Below are 20000 nucleotides of genomic sequence, written 5' to 3' on the forward strand. Positions count from 1 at the left end.
CAGTGGAGATGTGGGGGGCGTCGCTAATAGTTAGCATGCCCCTTTTTGACCGGCTTGAGAAGTCCAGTGCTAAGGGCGCTAAAGACGCTAATCAACGTTACACCCTCATAAGGGTGGAGCCTCATGTCCGACATCCACAAACATTTCCTGTTTATGTTTTTGTGGAACTAGCAGATAAGTAGCCAAAAGCAGCAAATGTTAGCATGTCCCTTTTTGACCGGCCGGAGAAGTCCAGTGCTAAAGCGCTAAAGAGCTAAAGAGTCTAATCATTGTTACACCCACATAGAGGTGGAGCCTGATGTCCAACATCTGCGCTCATGTCCTGTTAATGTTTTCATAGAGCTAGCGGACAAGTAGCCAAAAGCAGCAAATTATAGCATGCCCCTTTTTGACCGGCTGGACAAGTCAAGTGCTAAAGCGCTAAAGACGCTAATCAATGTTACACCCATATAGAGGTGGAGCCTGATGTCTGACATCTTCGCTCATTTCCTGTTAATGTTTTTATAGAGCTAGCGGGCACGTAGCCAAAAGCAGCAAATATTAGCATGTCCCTTTTTGACCGACTGGAGAAATCCAGTGCTAAAGCGCTAAAGACGCTAATCAATGTCACATCCGCATAGAGGCGAAGAGTCATGTTCGACATCTGCGCTCATTTCCTATTTATGTTTTTGTGGTGCTAGTTGACGCATAGCCAAAAGTAGCAAATGTTAGCATGTCCCTTTTTGACCGGCTGGAGAAGTCCAGTGCTAAAGTGCTAAAGAGGCTAATCAATGTTACACCCACATAAATGTGGAGCCTGATGTCCGACATCTGCGGTCATTTCCTGTTAATGTTTTCATGGAGCGAGCGGACATGTAGCAAAAAGCAGCAAATATTAGCATGTCTCTTTATGACATGCGGCCTGGAGAAGTCCAGTGCTAGCATGCTTAAATTGCTAATCAATGTCACAACCACATAGTGGCGTAGATTCATGTCCAACATCTGCGCTCATTTCCTATTTATGTTATTGTGGAGCTAGTTGACACATCGCCAAAAGAAGCAAATGTTAGCATGCCCCTTTTTGACCGGTTAGAGAAGTCCAGCGCTAAAGGCGCTAATCAATATTACACCCACATAGGGGTGGAGCCTCATGTCTGACATCCGCGCTCATTTCCTGTTTGTGTTTTCATGGAGCTAGCATGCGCATAGCCGAAAGCAGCAAATGTTAGCATGTCCCTTTTTGACCGGCTAGAGAAATCCAGTGCTAAAGCGCTAAAGGCGCTAATCAATATTACATCCGCATGGAGGTGGAGCCTGATATCCGACATCCGCGCTCATTTCCTGTTTATGTTTCCATGGAGCTAGCGGATGCATAGCTAAAGCAGCTAATAGAGCCATCAGAGGGCGTTGTTGTTTGTACAAGTGAAAGAACAGAGAAGAAGAAGGTAACGTGACATCAGTTCGCCGCCAGTTCTGTATTTGTGAACCCTGCAGCGCCCTCTAGTGGCCGTGTTGTGTAACAACCATGGCGACACGGGGACATTTTCAGAGGTTTCGAGGTAGATCTTAAGAGGTTAAAGGTCGCGAGTTGATCGTCCGGCAGCGGCCAAACGGGTTCTCAAACTTTCTGTTTTTGATTTAACCCGTGTCGCCGGGCAGGGGGCGCCTCAGCGGCGGGACCGAAGCCTCTCCCCGGGCCGAGAACTTTCATTTCCTGTCCTTAGATCAGCTCCCGCCTTATCGCTCAGGGCTGCGATAGAAAACCTTCCTTTATTTTTTCATTTTTAATTGACTCCTCCGCGTTCCTGGCGCGCCTTCAAAAAAAAAAAAAAAACCCAGCTCCCGCCGTTCCTTGTTCACCGGCCAGCCGTTTTTTTTGGCCGCCGCGTTCAGGCCGCGCAGACTGTTTGCTCCCGGGCGGCTGGAGGAAGAACGAAGGGAAATGTGTTCATAGACACACACACACACACACACGTGGCTTCCATTCACCCGGCTTCACGACGCCAAGGTCGTGGCACCACAATGGGCTTCTCGTGAAAGGATACACACTCCTGCCTTGGGGTTTGGGGGGGTCCGGGGTACCCCGATTTTTCTTTCCGCTGTTTATTTCAACGCCCACGAGATTGATCGGACGTTTAGCGTCGTATTTATCGCACCTGTCAGCTTTTGCCTCGCTGTCGTCCATCACGGCTGCCGTCAACACGTCTACAGACTGTGTATGTGTGTGTGTGTGTGTGTGTGTGTGTGTGTGTGTGGGCGCAATTGCCGGACGTTAAAATAGTTTCACACCTATTGGATTGAAATGAAAGAAACGTTTTGTCCGTGAACGGCGGCTAAAGCTCGACCCCCGACGGGCTGCGGCTCATAAACGCACAATCCCTATCCGTCGCCATGGCGATAACCTGGGTTTGAGCACAGTCTTGGGTTTCACTTCAGATTATCAGATAAAAAGAAATCAGGGACTTACTTGGATTGCAGGGCAATATACATGTATCATATATACAAATATATGTTATATTTATATACTGAATATATATGCAATATATCCTGTAAACAAATATACAATACATATACAGTATATGCTGTGTTTATAGTAGTATATATATTGTAAACAGTGAATATACAGTGCTCAATAAAATAAAGGGAACACTAAAATAACACATACTAAATGTGGATGAATGACATATTCTTATTAAATACTTTGTTTTTTACATAGTTGAATGTGCTGACAACAAAACCACACAAATATGATCGAAGGAAATCAAATGTATGAACAGTGTGTGAGTGTGTCACACTCAAATGAAAGTGTAAAAACACACTATAGGCTGATCCAACTTAAGTGATACAATAAAGATATAAGAATAAGAATATGACTTATAATATATATATATAATGGAGTTACATTGTGTTGTTGGAGAGTTCCCTTTATTTTTTTGAGCAGTATTTATACATTATATGCTGTATATATACTGTGTATATATGTTGCAATTAGAGAATATATATATATAGTATATGCTGTAAACACACTGAATATACATATATATATATATAGTATATACTGAATATATATTGTATATATGTATATTTTGTAAAACCTGAAGATATACACAAATTTTGCAACATATATATTGTATATACTGAATATATATTCAGTATACGCTGTACATACTGTGTGTACTAATGTATGGATACTATGTGCAGGACTGTCTCAGAAAATTAGAATATTGTAATAAAGTTCAATATCTTCTGTAATGCAATTACAAAAACAAAAATGTCATACATTCTGGATTGCACACCTTTTATTATTTTAATATTGCAGATTATGGCTTACATCTTAAGAAAACTCAAAAATCCTATCTTAAAATATTAGCATATCATGAAAAAGTCATTTTTGTTTTTTTTAATTGCATTGCAGAAGATAAAGAACTTTATCACAATATTCTAATTTTCTGAGACAATCCTGTATACTGTTTTAACACTCCCGAATGACAAACCAACAAACAAACAAACACAGAGTACGTCAAAGTAGCATCTGCCATCTTTGGCAGTCCTGCTGCGCGCTAACAGGCCCCGACGGCGCCGGAACACGAGAAACGTCACGCCGGCCGCTTCGCCCCGGACTTGACGGACGGGAGGCCGCAGAGGGAAAGAAAAGGCTGAAAGAAAAAAAAAACAATCAAAAGTGACTCTCCGGGCAGAGCTCGCCGTCTCCTGCTGCCTGGGATCGGCGGGGTAATTAGCGCCAAATCGCGCGAAACGCAGCGCGACTCTTCACTCTAATTGGCGTGCGGAAAAAAAAAAAAACCCCGCTCTCGGGTTCGACCCGCTACTGGCGTGGACCTGACGCCGCGGCGGTTCGGACCCGGGGTGATTTCTCCGCGCCGCTAATTAAACCCGCCTCCCGTTCGGCCGCCGCTGTCAGATATTGAAAGGGGCGCTAACGCTAACGACGCCGGTTGTCGCGCTTTTAATTGGTCCTGTAATTTGCATCCGACGCCGCTCACGCACCGGAGTACGCTTCACTCAGGGTGGCTGTTACGAGACCGCGGAGAAAAAGACGGGGTTCTTCTCCAGAACAATCCGCCCCGTGTCGCTAATTGTGCCGGCTTTTAATTGTTTTGTTTTCCTGCCGTGGCGGTGAGATGATAGCGGACGCTCCGGCGAGGCCGTCGGTCTTTAGCCGCCGCTCCCCGCCTCTGTTTAATAAGGATTAATTAAGATTTGTCCGGCGTTCGACGCCTCATTAAATCCCCCTCCAAAAGTTTAGATATTCATGAAGCGGTTTCGAAGTGCATCAAATATTGATTCATTTATCGAGACGATGGACAAACGCATGTGAAGAATCAGAGATTGTTTTTAGCCTCGTCGGCCTCTTCTGGTTGCTAACCTGCTATCGGCCTCACGAGGGAGCGAACCTTGTATGTCTCGGAATGACAGAGCGAACGGGCGATTGGCCGATTTTCGCAAAGATAAGCTCCGCCCCCTCTCTACCTTCCCCCCCGTCGCTCTAAGAGCAGGATAAGTGGAATAGATAATGAATGAATGAATGAATGTGAGTTCGGTACCGCCGCGTCGTGCGTCGCGGTGGCAGGAAATGGTCCTGTAAGTGACGTCGGCGGTGTCATTGTTTATTTAACCGCACATCAGCCTGGTGAAACCCGCTTTTACGGCCACTATTTTTATCAGGCATGAATAAAACAAGTGCCACTCTTGAGTTTGCGGCGGATTTGAAGGGAAAACGGGAAATAGTAGCGCCACGACGGGTGACGTTACTTTCCATCTCGCTCGCTCGCGTAGCCTAAATGCACTTCTCCTCTGGTATGGCGTTTTGATTGGTCACAGACGGGAACAAAGTTATCTGGGTTACCAAAGACCGGATTTTCCGATTCCTTTAAGGGATGACGAAGTGTTAGCATGTAGCATCAGGTTAGCTAGCTACTCAAGACCTAGCATATGCTAGCATTAGCGCCGATACTGACATACATGATGGAGAAGCCGTGCTAATTTCTGAAGTAAGACCGCGTTGTTTTTCATATTGTTCACGGTGACACAATGGTGGGTTACCACGGAAACAAGTACACGTCATCAAGGATGGCGAGCATTCTTTTCCTCACAACAACAACGTTGTGATGGCTCAACGCCAGACAATAAACGGATGAATGAATGAACGGATTATGTTCAAGGACCTCTGATTGGACGTCACTTTCTGCACGTGTAGCGGTTAGCTCGACACGCTAACGCCCTCTATTTGAGGTCCTGGTCAATATCCATCGCCTGCTTTCGTCTTCCTTTTTGTCGCAGCGGCTGGGATCCGACACGCCGCCGCCTCCCGGACAATTATACCTTCGCGGACCGTTTCTCTGTTTATCTAATAAGCGGTATTTGCTCTCCTCTCCAGGGTTATTAAACCGCAGGGGCCGCTCTCTTTAATTCATTCTGATGAAGTGGTGATGGTTCCCCTCTGCTTGTCAGCCCGATCAGACGGGACGCATCTTTATATCTTCCAGCTTTTTACAGAATCAGACGAAGCCCTGGGATTAATGCAAATGCCCCTAGTGGCCAAAAGGCGGAACTGCACGCATTATTTTCCATTTTAATTTCATATCGTCAATATTAATGTTCCTTATTTTCCCTTTTTTTTTGATGATTTTATCGACCCCGCCACCGATGCTAACGGCTGCGGAACGGTGATGTCCGACTGATTTTTCTTTTTTTTTTTTTCTTCTTTTTTTTGCTTCTAGTGTGCAGCTTTAAATAGAAATAGGACCCCCCCCCCCCCCCCCCCCTGCTACCACCTCCCGCTCCACCTCATCTGTAGATCTGTGCGATGCCCCAAATACAGGATGTGGGCTTCACTCTCCCTGCTGTGTTTGTATGCGACGCTCCGGCCCGTGCCCACGGCTAGCGAGGCCGCCGGGTGTTTTGGTGACCTCCGCCATCGCTCGGGTCTTTCACAAACCCCCTCCGTGGGACAAAAACCCTTAAACCTGATTCCACCTTCCTTCCTCTTCCCTCCATGAGCTCTATCCTCCCATCTCCCTCCCTCCTTTTTCCTCCTCGGCTCCCGGGGATTCGTCTCCTTCCCCGAATGGACGTCCCTAATCATTTTTTGGCCCGGAAAACAAAAGGCTCCAGACAGCGGCGGCGGCCCCGGCCGCACAGCTAGCGTGACATTTTCTCATCGAACATGGGGGTCCTGCTTTTTTTGAAGCCACTAAATGCCAAGGAGAACACTACGGGGCACAATTAGACCGCTTTGCACGAGAAGAGTGGGAACACACACACACACACACACACACACACACGTTACATGGCTGCTCCCTCTGCAGCCCACCCAATCTTACAGTCGTTTATTTTACTTTACTAATTGCTTTAATGGAGGCCAGTCTGCTCCTGCAAGCCAGCGGCGGCACGCCAACGCACCGTCGCCCGTCCGTAATGGGCTCGGACTTCAGCGGGATCTTCGGTAACGCAATCAGCCGCCAAGCGCTCGCTCGTAGAACCTGCTCATTAGGACAAAGATAATTGTGCTTTTTTTTTTTTTTTATTATTTTACCCGTGCTAATTTGCTTAGCAAGATATCATTACAGGCACACACACACACACACACACTTCAATGTGCACAGAGGCACACACACGCCATTCCCTGGTGATGGACGCGTGGGTGCGTTAATGCTCCGTAACCCTGGAAGGAACCGGCAGCTTTCATCGTCGAGGGCGTGTTGGCTAGCTTTGCATGCCAGCTAGCTTAGCAATTTAAACAATCACCTGCTTTATCTATGGAGAACCATCATTAGAAGTCATTTCATGCACATTTCCATAAGTTGCACTCGTGCACACACACACTCACCTGCACACCAAATGAAGGATTATTCATTTGAAATAACAAGACGTCACGGTTTCATCGTCTAGGGCATGTTGGCTAGCTTAGCATGCCAGCTAGCTTAGCAATTTAAACAATCACCTGCTTTATCTATGGACAACCATTATTAGAAGTCATTTCATGCACATTTCCATAAGTTGCAATCGTGCACACACACACACACACACACATGCACACCAAATGAGGGCGTATTTGGCGAAACTACTTTTATTCACGCTGTACAAAAAAGACGAAGCCCTGTCTTGTCCAATCCCACGTGAAATAGAGAACGTTTGAAATGAATATTAAATTTAATACATAAAAAACAAAAAATTAAATATATTTAAATCAGATTTTGCTGCGCGGACAGCAGCTGAGCCTGATTTGAATAAAGAAATGAAGGGATGCAGGCGTTTTCCGCGTGCACGCTGCAAACCTTGGTTGGGGTTTGGTCAGGACGCAGAGCTTCCCGTCATGGGCTCCAACTACCACTTTTACTGCAAGCTGGTGAGGAAATCAATTTTGCGACGCATCTGTGAAGGTCTTCTTTTGCTAATGCTAAGGCTAATTCCTGATTACTCGTCGAGTTTTCACGGTGGTTGGCGCTCTTGTCCCGAAAATATAGCCGGTACCATTCGGATGATAGTCAGGAAGCAAACATGCTAACATAATTACACATATAGTACTGAACGGCTAATAGCGAAGCTAACATGGTTTTCATTCACTACATTTCAGTTCAGTAGCCTGACAAGCTAAAAAATAATTTTCAAAAGTGTCAAAAGTGTATTTTAGTTGGTGGAACAAATTCTTTTTTCTTGAATTTCAAAAGGAAGCCGGATTTTTTAAAATGAACGGGGTTGTGGTGGGTGACGAACGGGCTAATGAGAAGCTTTGCAGCTAGCCGGCGGGGCGCTTTAAGCTAGCCGCCTCGCTAACTGACTGCGGTTTAACCTCAAAAAACGTCGTCCCGACGGCAAAGCTGATTTCCCTGAACTCTCGGGGACGATATGATTATAAAAAGCCGATTGTCGTGTACTTTTGCTTCTTTGTTCTAAAAAAAAAAATGGCCGCTCTGGTTCAGACCAGAAGCCGGACAAAACAGGTGTGTTTGGGTGGAAATGACTTAAAGGGAGGCGGTGACTCAGCACGCCGGCTGGAACCGGAGGAGAGTGTGTGTGTGTGTGTGTGTGTGTGTGTGTCCTATATTCTGATGTGACCCAGCTGTGTGTGTGTGTGTTTCTGCTCGAACTTATTTCAATGTTCTTTCCCCCCTCCGTACACTCCGCTTCGGCCCATAGAACTCCACTGAGGCGGAACATTGCGAGTGTGTGCGTGCGTGTGTGTGTGTGTGCGGATAAAGATAATGCTCAAGTGTGTTGGCATGTATGTGCTTGCATGGAGGCATGACTTTGCTTTTAGTGTGAGTGTGTGTGTGTGTGTGTGTGTGTGCTAACGCTGTGGCTTGGAAGTACACATTAGTACGTGTGCACATGTCAGCATGAATAAATTTGTGTGTACGTCTACTTGTGTGTGTGTGTGTTTGTATGCCTGCATGTGTGTGTCTTTGCTCCATGTGTGTGTGTGTGTGCACGGCTAACACTCCAGTGTGTTGGCATTTACTTGCGCAGGCATGACTTTGCTTTAAGTGTGTGCATCTGTGTGTGTGTGTGTTTATGCTAACACTGAGACTTGAAAACACACATTAGTATGCATGCATATGTGTGTGTGAATCAATTAGTGTGTCGCCATAAGTCTGTGTGTGTGTGTGTGTGTACGTGTGTGTGTGTACACACACATCTTTTTCCAACTCGTCTGCAAATCTCCTTCATTGCATTTGGTGGAGGAGGGAGGGAAGGGGTGGTGGTGCAGGTGGTCTAGAGAACAGTGTGTGTACGCGTGTGCACGTGTATATGCATGTGTGTGTGTGTGTGTGTGTGTGTGTGTGTGTGCGCGAGTGTTGTGACAAAGTGACCGGCGGGCTCCCCGGCCGGTGGGAGGCACCATTGTGATGCAACGTTGCATTAATAATGCCACGGGGCTTGGAAATGCTCCGTTGCCATGGCGACCTTTGTGCCTCGGCGAGCACCGGGCGTGCGCGTCCGCGTGCGCGCCGACGGGAGCGCGCATGGAGACAGAGGGGTCGGATTAAGTGACACTTGTAGTCTCTCTCTCTTTTTCCTTTCCTTCTCTCTCTCTCTCCCCGGGGATACATGACACTGTCGAGTTGTTTTTTTTCCCCTCTCAAAAAGAGAGGATGAAGAGTATCTTTCTCTTGTTTTCGTCCGTTCTTTGACCGGAGGCTAGCTTAAAAAGAACGGGAAGAAGGAGAGGAAGAACGGAGAAAAAGAGAGCAAGAGGCGTCGGGTTGGGCTTCCATGGTGAACTATGGTCCACGTGAAGGTTCGTCTTTTCCTTCTTCTTTTTCTTCTTCTTCTTTTTTCTTCTTTTTTTTCTTCTCCCTCTCCTCTTCATTCATCCTTTCGTTTAAGCTAACGGCACTTTGAGCGGCGCCGGATTCCTCCGCCGTAACAGGTGTCCCTCCGCTAGCCTGGTTGGAGTGTGTGTGTGTGTGTGAGTGTGTGAGTGTGTGTGTGTGTCTTTTGTTTGGATACTTTTTTTTTCCCCACAACCGAAAGTCTCGTCCGGTTTTTGAGTTCTCCGTCTGGGGGTTCCAGTAGCCCTACTTTCTGTCGGAGACCCCCAATTGGCCGCCATTTTTGTTTAATTTTCTTCTACGGATTTATTTGTTGTTGTTTTTGTCTCGGGATACCGCGGTGTCAAAGGTCACAGGTGACTACCAAGATATCGCGATACATCACGAGATCCGGTGACTGACGATGTCACTGGTTGTTTTTGTTTTTTGTTGGTTTTTTTTAAATAGAAGTTTTATTTCCTCATTTCAGGTAATTCTTGAAGTATTCCTATTGTTGTGATTTCTCTTTCAATTATTTAATTTATTGCTATTTTTCAACCAATTTCTTGAACTTATTTCTTTGACTTACTCAAGCCAAGTCTGGGTGTTTCTAGCATTACATCGTTTGTTTCCATTTTCCTGGTTGTTCAAAGTCAACTAATTGTCAATTTATTGATCCCACGTTCTCATGAAATTGATTAGCTGGAAACCGCTTTCACAGTTTCGTTTAACTAGATCCAGATCGGCTTCTGCTCAGCCCAGATGTCCTCGTCTGATCTACTATATAATCAACTCCATGTGTCACCTGAGTGAGGCAGATGATCCTTCCTTCTGCCTCTGCTCAGCGGCGTCGCTGCACTTTCCCACGCCCTGTAAACACATCCTCAGCCCTCCGTTTGTTGTGTAAACATGTCCGCATGTTGCTTTCACTGTTAAGCAAACCCAGTTGGCTCTATGGAGACTCCATAGCTGTGTGTTTATGTGTTTGTGCCTGTGTGTGTGTGTGTGTGTGTGTGTGTGCGCAGCACGTTGACATCATCACACTGCTTTTTGTGCAGAAACACCAAGAAGTAAGAGACTTAGTTACTGAGTATATTTAGTGTGTGTGTGTGTGTGTGTGTGTGTGTGTGTGTGTGTGTGTGTGTGTGCAACACACTAGCATGATCACACTGCTTCTCTGTGTTTTATCAAACAGTAAGAGACTCAGCAGTGGGAAGTAACTGAGTGCGAGTATTTTACCTCGTTACAATTTCAAGGTACTTGTACTTTGAGTATCTGTGTTTATTCGACTTGGCATGAAACACTCTAATATCCTGATGTTTAAACTGTTCATTTATTTAAAATCCTAGAAAGAGATCATTTGAGGTGTACTAATGCACCAATGTACTACTACATATACAGTAAAGTATGTTTATGTATGTAAAAACTAGCTACACCACACAAACTGCTGCATGAGAACACTCAAATCTATATGTTTATAAAAGTACTCCCTATAATATTGTAATATAACATTCCGCTTTTTGAGTTATTTCGAGTAGTGAGTATTTTTGTCATATGGCAGGACAGCGGCTCCTTACAATAGGAATCACTTTATATATTAATTTTTTAATTGAAATACGGAAAAAATTCATGATACCAATACGAGAGCGAGAAAATCAAAATTGGAAATTCACGCGGTACGCGCCAAGCAAACTCCATGACACCGTCGCATCATCTTAATTGGCGCTGAACCCAGAAAGAAGACGCTTTTTATGGAAATTAAGCATTTTAAATAGGAACGAATTAGGATCGCTGTATTTCTATGCCTCCTGAAGTAATCTAGTACTGCAGAACTGCAGAAACTTCACGTTACTCTGACATTGCGCTGAACACAGTGTGTGTATACGTGCATGTGTGCGCACACGTGTGTCAGTCACACACCTACACCGTTACATTGTGTGTGTGTGTGTGTGTGCAATGAAGAGTAGATGATGTGTAATTACAGTGAAATTGCCAATTTGATTTGTTAAATTATTACATTAATGATTCATTATAATGGAGCTGTGTCATTATGGGTTGGGGATGGTGACGGGGCTTTAGGGGCCCGGGGCGTCATCAGCCGTTTTAACATCCCATCCATGAACTGGCCCTCCTCCTCGGCGGTCGCCATGGCGAGTCGGACGGACGTCCTCCGCCCCTTAATGGCCGCCGGCGTGCCGTGACGGATGGAGGGAAGTTCAAATGATCATGTTATTAGAAAGTGATTGATCGTCTGACTTTGTCTTCACCTCTGGTGATGCGCACCGATACGAGGCAGGGCAGGCGTCGCCGTGGTTACACACTATCTATCTATCCATCCACCTTCCTCACTACCTACCTACTAATTAAGCTACCTACTTAACTATCAACTGATTGATTGATTCAGCTGGCTAGCTATCTATCTTTTTTTCTATCTTTTTTTTTTTTTTTTTTTCTACAGTCGTGTGACATTTCCTTAAATATCGGACAGAAATTTCATGGAAAAAAAAAAAAAAAAAAAGGAAAAATTAAATAATTAAATGTACTGTAACGTATCATAAAATCTCCAAAAGAAAGTTCCCCTTAAAAAAATAGATCAATAAATTCGGAATCACCCGTCGTGGATTTTGAATGGCGACTCAGACAAATTGAAGTATAAACACTATTAGCACCATCTCACGCTTTTTACAATCAGGGGGAACCAAATTGCGTGATAACCCCAAACATCGGCGTCGTCTTCCACCGATTTCTTTATTAATTTTTGTTGAACTCATCCAACCGGATTAATTTGTCTTTTGCATAATTTGGTGAAATCGGCGAGGTTTAATCAGCCGTAATGACGGCGGCAGCTGACGGGGGGGGGGGGGGGGGGGGGAGGCTGTCATCCACGGTTTGTTTGTTTTGCGCGCCACTTAATTAGAGTTTAGCGCTTATTGCGGAGGATCCGACGCAGGCAGGGTTCCAAGGGCCCGGGGAGTCACGCGGGGCTCGTCCCGCTTCCGGGTCGCGGCAAGGACGCCGATTGTCGAGACGTCACGAAAAAAAAAACACCCGCTGGAAAAATTGAGGAGGGAAATTAAATGTTCCCTGGAAAACCAGCAGGAGGGCGACGGTCACGTCCGGAGATGAGAAAAAGCCGAACGGCGATAACCGTGTTTTTTTTTTTTTTTTAAATATCACAGGTTCAAAAGAAACTGAAAATAAAGAAGAGAATATTTTCAAAATATTTAAAAAAAAAAAAAAAAAAAAAGAAAAGCATTTTGCTTTGGGTTTTCTGCATCAGGTTGATCCGATTTTATTCATGTTGAATATCGCTGATTGAAATTGTCCTTGGGCGAGACAACGAACCCTCCAGTTGTTCCCGACTGTCTCCTCCATGCCGGTGAGAAAGAATGGCTGGATTCTATTCATTGTGAATCCCTTTTGAAAACAACAAGTATTTCATTTTGAATTATTAGCATTAGCGCTGGCGCTAGATCTCCTTGCAGCAGTCACGTCGTCCGCTCGCGAAATAAAAGCGCTCTTTCTCTCCCGTTTTTTAAAGCGATACTTTATACCCGACTCTGCTGGCTCGTAAGTTGTCGGGGGGGGGGGTTGGACACACACTCCGTGTGTTTGTGTGTGTGTGTGTGTGTGTGCATCTGCAGGTAAACATGGAGGATCAGAGCATAAAAATTGACGTTCAACGCTAAGCGTCCTGCACTTTCCCGCGTGAGGTTTTCTAATAAAAAGACAAAAGCAGGAGATGTTTTTTTCCCTCCGGCCTGAACGTCAGGCTGACCAGACATCCAGAAATCCTCTCTCACTGCGTCTCTTCCTCTCTCTCCCTGCAGGAGCTGCAGTTCGAGCGTCTGACCAGGGAGCTGGAAGCCGAACGACAGATCGTTGCCAGTCAGCTGGAGAGATGCAAGCTTGGCTCTGAGACTGGAAGCATGACTAGCATCAGGTGTGTGTGTGTGTGTGTGTGTGTGTGTGCAATACCTGTGTGTGTCGGTGCTGCCGACTGGTCTTTCCAGCTGGTTATATTAAAGCCGCTTGATCTGGGTCCAAAATGTGCGCGGCGCTGCTGTGGGATCAACGGCGAGCGAGGTGGCGGGATCAGGAAGCTACGGGCAGGCGTGCTAACATGTAGCGCTTTTTCATTCATTCACTATCTATACGTCCTATCCTGCAGTCAGGGTGGGAGGAGGAGCCTGAAGCCTAGCCCTGCTGTCATTGGACGAGAGACCTGCCAATCAGAAGGCCTCGCCCAGAGACATGCAACTCACTCATTCATATTTCAAATATTCAATCTTTCACAAGCCTGGGTAATGTAGGCGGGAAACTACTGCCTTTTTTTTAGAGTCCACGTCACGTTTTAGCAGGTCCGGTGAAGCCTGACGAAAAGAAAACAGGCGTTTGAGGTTCGTCCGTCGTTTTGATGCACATTTCCCCGAGTCGCAGGCGAGGCGTTCGGGGGAAAAGCAGGGAAATCAAAGCGCGGCGGCTCCCGTCGGCTTCCCCGCGACTGAAGACGTCACTTAGAGTTCAAGTGGTTGAAAATGGCGGCGCAGAGCGGCGGTCCCAGGCCGCGAGTCACGGGGGGGGGGGGGGGTTGGACTTGAAAAGAAGCCTTGACGTCAGCCGGGTTTACGTCTCCGTTTGATCATGTGATCAAAGATCGGCTTGCGATTCATATTTGATGCTCCGACGCGGACTTTTCAATAACCTTTATTAGCAGGACGGCGGCTGATAAGGTTTCAATACGCTTGTGCGTCGGTTGCCGTTTGGCTGCAGCTAACGGCGTCTCGCCCAATGGGGTGATGTCCGTTTTCGTCGCCATGGTGACACAAAGCGCCCACCCCCCCGCCCCCGTCGTGTAAGAAAAATAATCAAAGAGGAGAGAGTGTGCCGGGTGATTAGCATCGGTGTAACGCGGTTTCACGCTAACCACCGGTGTGCGCGTTGTAGCCGTAGCGTCGCAGCATTTGTAGCATCGTCACGCCGCGAGGCGCGATTCGGGGCGTCAGCCGAGAACGACCCCCCCTTCCAACGTACCCTCGGTCTCTCAAGGACGGATGTGTCAGCGCGCTGGTCGTCACTCGCTTTGTCAAAAAAAAAAAAAAAAAAAGACCCGAATCTTGATTTTTATTAACGTATCGTGAAATTGCCGGAGGGGAGACGAAGGAGCCGAGTGAATTTTTATAATCCCGGATCCGTTTCAGGCCTCATTCAGACGTGGAAAATATCTCCGATATGAATCTGGTATCTGCCGGTGTCATCTCGGCGGAAAGACCCGGGATTCAATGTCACCGCGTGTCATTGAAAACTTAGGATCCCGCCTTCTAATGACGTTCCGTTAGCTGCCGCTAAAGACAGTTAGCGCCGCACTCTCATTTCCGCGGTAACAGATCTGATTTCTGGGTCTGGAGGCAAAAAGAAGCAGACGAGAGCAATATATATTCATTTGCGGACAAGAAAAGAGAGCTTGCTATGAGCGGATTTTTTTATTTTAGCGTGGGCGCTCACATGGCGGATGATTGGAAGCTAAAGCCGAAGCTGATTGGTCAGGAGATCCCTACCGCCGACGTCTTCGGGGACGGATTCTCACGCCATGACGTCATTAAACAATCGGCGCATTAAAAACAAAAGCGAGCCGGGATCCCGGTAATCGCCCGTCCTCCGGCGACGCGATTCTCATGCCAATCTGGATCGCAGCGACAAAAACCCGGGAACGCTTTCATTCACCGGCGTAATTAGCCGCTTTTATTTACCTCTGCCGGACAGCCGGCGAGGAGGAAGAGGAGGAGGCGCGGATCACAAAAATAAAATAGACCCCGTGTTTTCCACTTCATCAGACGGCAGGAATAAAGGGCTGCCATCTCGCTAAGCTGATGAGATGGGTTTTATTGTTTAGCGAGCAGCGGAGCTTTTCCCATCCAGCTGCTTTTTTATAGGCCATCCACTCCGCTCCACTCGGAGGTAATTACCCCGACGGACAAATGGATCGGCCGATCGCGCCGGGCCCACGACGGTAGCGCGCCGCGGCCCGCGGCGGCTGATACGTCGTAGGGATTTATCGTTCAATTACCTCGGAAACATGACCGTTCACACCGATCTGAATAGTTTTATTCGCCGCCGCCGCCGCTTGTCCCGGGGGACCGGGCGTCCCCACCGTTTAAATCAGCGGCGACCAATCGGGCGGGGAGATTTTGGCGGCGCTGTGAGGCGAACAGGCCTCCTTATTCTGCTCTCTTCATGAAGCTAAGCTAGCACGTCCTGGAAAGGAGCAAAATATTCATATCTTCTATTCTATAGACGTATCTGGACACCTACGACGGTGATGTGCAGTTGTTTTGGAGCCGTGTTGCTAACTAGCGTCCCGTTAGCTGCTTACAACTTCTTGGAAGGTCTTTGGTTCTGCTCCAGGTTCCCCGTCTTCCTCCCACGGTCCACAAACAGTTGGAGAACGGTTGTTTTTCTCTAAACGAGGCTCTGTGATTGACAGGTGACCCGGTCCAGGTTAAGCCCCGCCTCCCCCCTGTGTGCAGGATGAATGTGTGTCACCACCAAAATGCGTTAAAGCCGCTCTCCCTGCACCCTTTTACATTTGTAGTACTTTTTGTAACCAATGGGAACGTCCGGTATCGTGCCGGGGTTTCGGTCCTTGTTAAGTTTTACCGAGGCTATTCCTGCACCTCGGAGAACAAAAGCGTCAAAGAAATCTGTGTGTGTGTGTGTGTGTTTTCCCATTGGTTTAAGATAGAGGGCCTCCAGAGGTAACTGTGATTGTCTTTAGTATTCAAATGGGCCAACTCATTCGAATCATCCGCAGATAATGGAAACATCCCCAGATAGGCGGGTTAATCCACAGGAAAGAGACTCTGAATGAGTGTCAAGTGGCGGCGAGTGGCGATGGGCGGTGCCGCCGCTTTCGGGAATGCGCTCTTCTTGTTGTTGGCAGGGATAAAGACTTTCAGAGGTGCTAATGAGGTCCTGGGCGCTGCCTTTGTCTCCCGTTTTAATCAGTCACCGCGGGTCACCGGTCGTCGGCCCCGGCATATGGCGCCGCTCCATCTCTTCAAACCCGAAACGCCGATCCAGCGCGCGACTGGAAAAAAAAACAGAGCGTCGTCGTCCTCGTCCCCGGCGAGCTTAACGCGCCGCCGATTTTCACTCAAAGGGGCCGTTCCGACCTCCACGCAGAAAGGTTAAGCGATAAATTGGCATTTCCTCCGGCCCCGGATCGATGACGGCGAGAGAAAGAGCGCCGAGAGAGGGAATTACCATGATAATAGCATGTCAGCGCCGCCGCCGCCGAAGCGCTAATGTATTCCGATTGTACCTCAGACTTCGCTACGTCCCCATTATCCTCCCCTCGCAGCCCGATAATCATCCGCAACGTACTTTTACATGAGAAACGGCACTCAGGTAACCCGACCCTGAATAGCTCGGAGTATTGATGGAGTAAAAGCACGTGGCGGGTAGCATAGATATTCCTTTTCACGTCTTGTTGACGTTTTTTTTTTTTTTTTTTTTTACATAGCGGTTCAGGTCATTTTACAAGAGAAGAGGCGACTTTTGAAGAATTTTCAAAAGGAGCCTGAAAGTATCACTTTGTTGTGCATTACAGGGGAGCCATATATCGAAGTCCCTTTGAGGGAGAATATGAATACGTCTTTTTGTCCCGTTTTACCCGCAACGCTGCTTAATATCGGCGGTAAAAGCATGATTTTCCAACGGATGTGTACGTTTGCAGCGGGCAAAATATAACCTTTTTATCACACATAAAGCAGAAGTTGGAAGCTGTCCAGAGGACCGACATTTTGCAAATCGCAAAATCGACTCTTTTGATATTTCGATAATAATATACGCCCGTTTGCCGACGACTCCATGCTGTACTTCACCGATTCGAAAACCCTACATCCAAAATATCCTCAGAAAGATAGTTGCATTACTGCATTACTGTGTAACAGTCGTCACGGTTACCATGTTTGTTTTACGATATGAGATTAATAGAATTAAGAGCAACGAAGTTTTCACAGCTGATGCTCCCTGAAGCTCAGATCAAGGTGTCGGGGTGATTGACAGACGGTTCGGGGAGGCGGCGAGAATCCGAAAGAGTGAAAAAGGGAGAAATTAGCGCGGAGGAAACAACGGCGGTCGCAGGCGTCGTGTTGTTTTTCTTCTCGCGGCTCCGTCAACCTACAGCTGAGGTTTAACAAGATTAGAGCGGCAACAATTAGCTGATTAGTGGATTTAGATTTAGTACCGCTGAATTAATCTCCCGCTGATTTTTTTTCTTTTTGTTTTTTTTTATTATTCTTTTCAGCTCATTTAATGGGAGTTAACTACAAAAAAAAAAAAAACACAGTCAAAAAAACTTCCCAAAAATCAATAATAATTAATGAAAGGAGTAATTGGCATGAAATGACGCGAAATGAATAATTCAATTGAAAATCATCAAAACGGCAAATGATATTCATCTAAAGATTGAAATCGTGTTTAAGAGACGGGGTTTCGTCATAAGAATCGATCTTGTGATTCGCGTTCATCCAGCCGTCTGATTGGACGACGCCTCCGAGGCCACGCCCACATGACTCAACCCCATATTAGCATGGATGATTGACAAGCATCTTGATGGATCAGCTTCCGCTGTAGCTCTGAACACGGGGCCGTGCACACACACACACGCACACACACGCACACACACATGAACGCAGGCCGTCTGAGCTCTGCTGGCATGCAGGTCGCCACGCCGCCGTGCGGGACCAGGAGCGTCCAGCTCCCTGGGCCGGTCGTGAGTCTGCTGCTCTTGGCTCTTCGTGTTAGCGACATTTGTCCTCTAATCGGAATGGCTTGTCCGCCCGCTGAGACACACACACACACACACACACACACTCATTGTAAGGCTTAAAGCAGGGTAGCCATGGAAAAGGTTGAGGACAGAAACACATCCAAAGCACTACAATCTCAAAACTCACTGAAACCACAATCCCTGAATCCACTGCAAAATGAGAAGAGCAGTTCAGTATCAATGATTTCATTTCTACAGATTTTATTGCCAAAATATTTTATTTTTATTTTTCTGTTTTGATTTAATTTAATTTAATTTATTTTTTTTTATTTAATCTCATGTTAATTTGATTTCATTAAATTTGATTTGATTTAATGGAATGTAATTCAATTAATTTTTTCATTTAATTTTATTTCAATTTGATTTAATTTGATTTGATTTAATTTAGTTTAATTTAATTTAATTTTATCTTAATTTAATTTAATTTAATTTAATTTAATTTAATTTAATTTAATTTTATCTTATTTTGATTTAATTTGATTTGATTTAATTTGATCTAATTTAATTTAATTAAATTTTTCAATTTAATTTGATTTTTATTTGATTTAATTTAATATGATTTAATTTGGTTTAATTTAATTTGATTTAATTTAATTTTAATTTGATATTATTTTATTTTATTTTATTTTATTTTATTTTATTTTGATTTAATTTAATTTGATTTGATTTAATCTAATTTAATTTAATTTTTTAATTTGATTTAATTTTTATTTAATTTCATTTAATTTGATTTGATTTAATTTTTATTTAATTTCATTTAATTTGATTTGATTTAATTTAGTTTAATTTAATTTAATTTAATTTAATTTAATTTAATTTAAAATAATCTCTTTTTAGTTTTTATTTTAATACATTTAAATTTAATTTAAAATGATCTCTAACTAATATATTTATTTGGTTGTTAGCAAGCGTAGTAGAAGTAGCGGTAGCAGCAGTAGTATTATTGTCGCGTCGACTGCTTATCGGGCCTCATCCGATCTGACATGTAATCATTTATTTATTTTTCCTCTTAATTCTCGGGAAACACGGCGGCGGCAAACAAGAGCGGCGGCGCTATCTTGTGATTTACCGCCGCGATCTTGTTAAGCAGCTTAATGACTTTACGGGTAAATGAATTTGGTTACGCTGGCAGTTTAGCCGCCGGTGCTTCCCCGGCGAAGGAGCGGACGCCGACGCAGCCCTTGTCGAGTGTGACAGCACGGAAGGGTCGTATCGACTGCACCGTGTGTGTGTGTGTGTGTGTGTGTGTGTGTGAGCTTGTTTCCCTTTTGTCATGCTGTCCGATTTGCCATGAATATTAATCCGGACGTAACGTGCACGCCGCCCCCTCTCCCGCAAATGCCAAGACTTTGTTTATTAGCCACTTTAGCCGTTCGTTGCTTTGACGAGACCCGGGGCGACGTTTAATCGCCCGATAAACATCCGCCATGTTGTTTAGGTCCGCCATCCCGCGTCGCTCCACAAAGCTTTTATTGTGAACATCAAACGACGGGTACTTATCAACGAAATAGACGCGTTTATTGATTTATGATGATAACGTTATTAACGCCGTGCTTATAAGGGAGGCCCGTGTTCGGTCGGACAGGAAGTGGACAGTCAGCGGTCGCAGGAGGAATACCGTATTTTTCGGACTATAAGTCGCAGTTTTTTTGCTCTGTGTGTGATCGTCACACACACACACACACACACACACACGCCAACCAATCAGAATTCAGCGGGGGCGGGTCACGGCAGAAGTGCGTTGTGAAAAAAGATGCTACCGGCGACTTCTGTACGGATGAAAATTGATCATTTCAACATTTGCGCTAACTTATAAAAACATCTTAGAAGGGCTGAACAAAAGAAAATCATATTCTGCAGGTTACAAGCCGGAAGGAGTGAAATATGCAGCCGAAAACGGCGATCGAGCAGCA

At 45.6% G+C, this 20000-nt stretch overlaps 1 protein-coding gene across 9 annotated transcripts in view; it reads left to right on the forward strand.

The window, feature by feature from the left end:
• The window catches only part of ctnnd2b (catenin (cadherin-associated protein), delta 2b), a 120459-nt gene that overhangs the window by 23668 nt on the left and 76791 nt on the right, over positions 1 to 20000 (forward strand). For 7 of the 9 annotated variants that reach the window (XM_086171861.1, XM_086171864.1, XM_086171866.1 and 4 more), the window contains exon 3: positions 13085 to 13197. In XM_086171861.1, the coding sequence (XP_086027987.1) occupies positions 13085 to 13197 (113 nt within the window). Of the gene's footprint in view, positions 1 to 9067; positions 9242 to 13084; positions 13198 to 20000 lie in introns of those variants that run through there. The other 2 variants (XM_086171867.1, XM_086171869.1) reach the window with 2 other exon arrangements.

The sequence above is a fragment of the Fistularia commersonii genome, chromosome 25 (genome assembly GCF_037954325.1).
Source record: "Fistularia commersonii isolate RoL2024-O1a breed Wild chromosome 25, RoL_Fcom_v1.0, whole genome shotgun sequence".
NCBI classification, from domain to species: domain Eukaryota; kingdom Metazoa; phylum Chordata; class Actinopteri; order Syngnathiformes; family Fistulariidae; genus Fistularia; species Fistularia commersonii.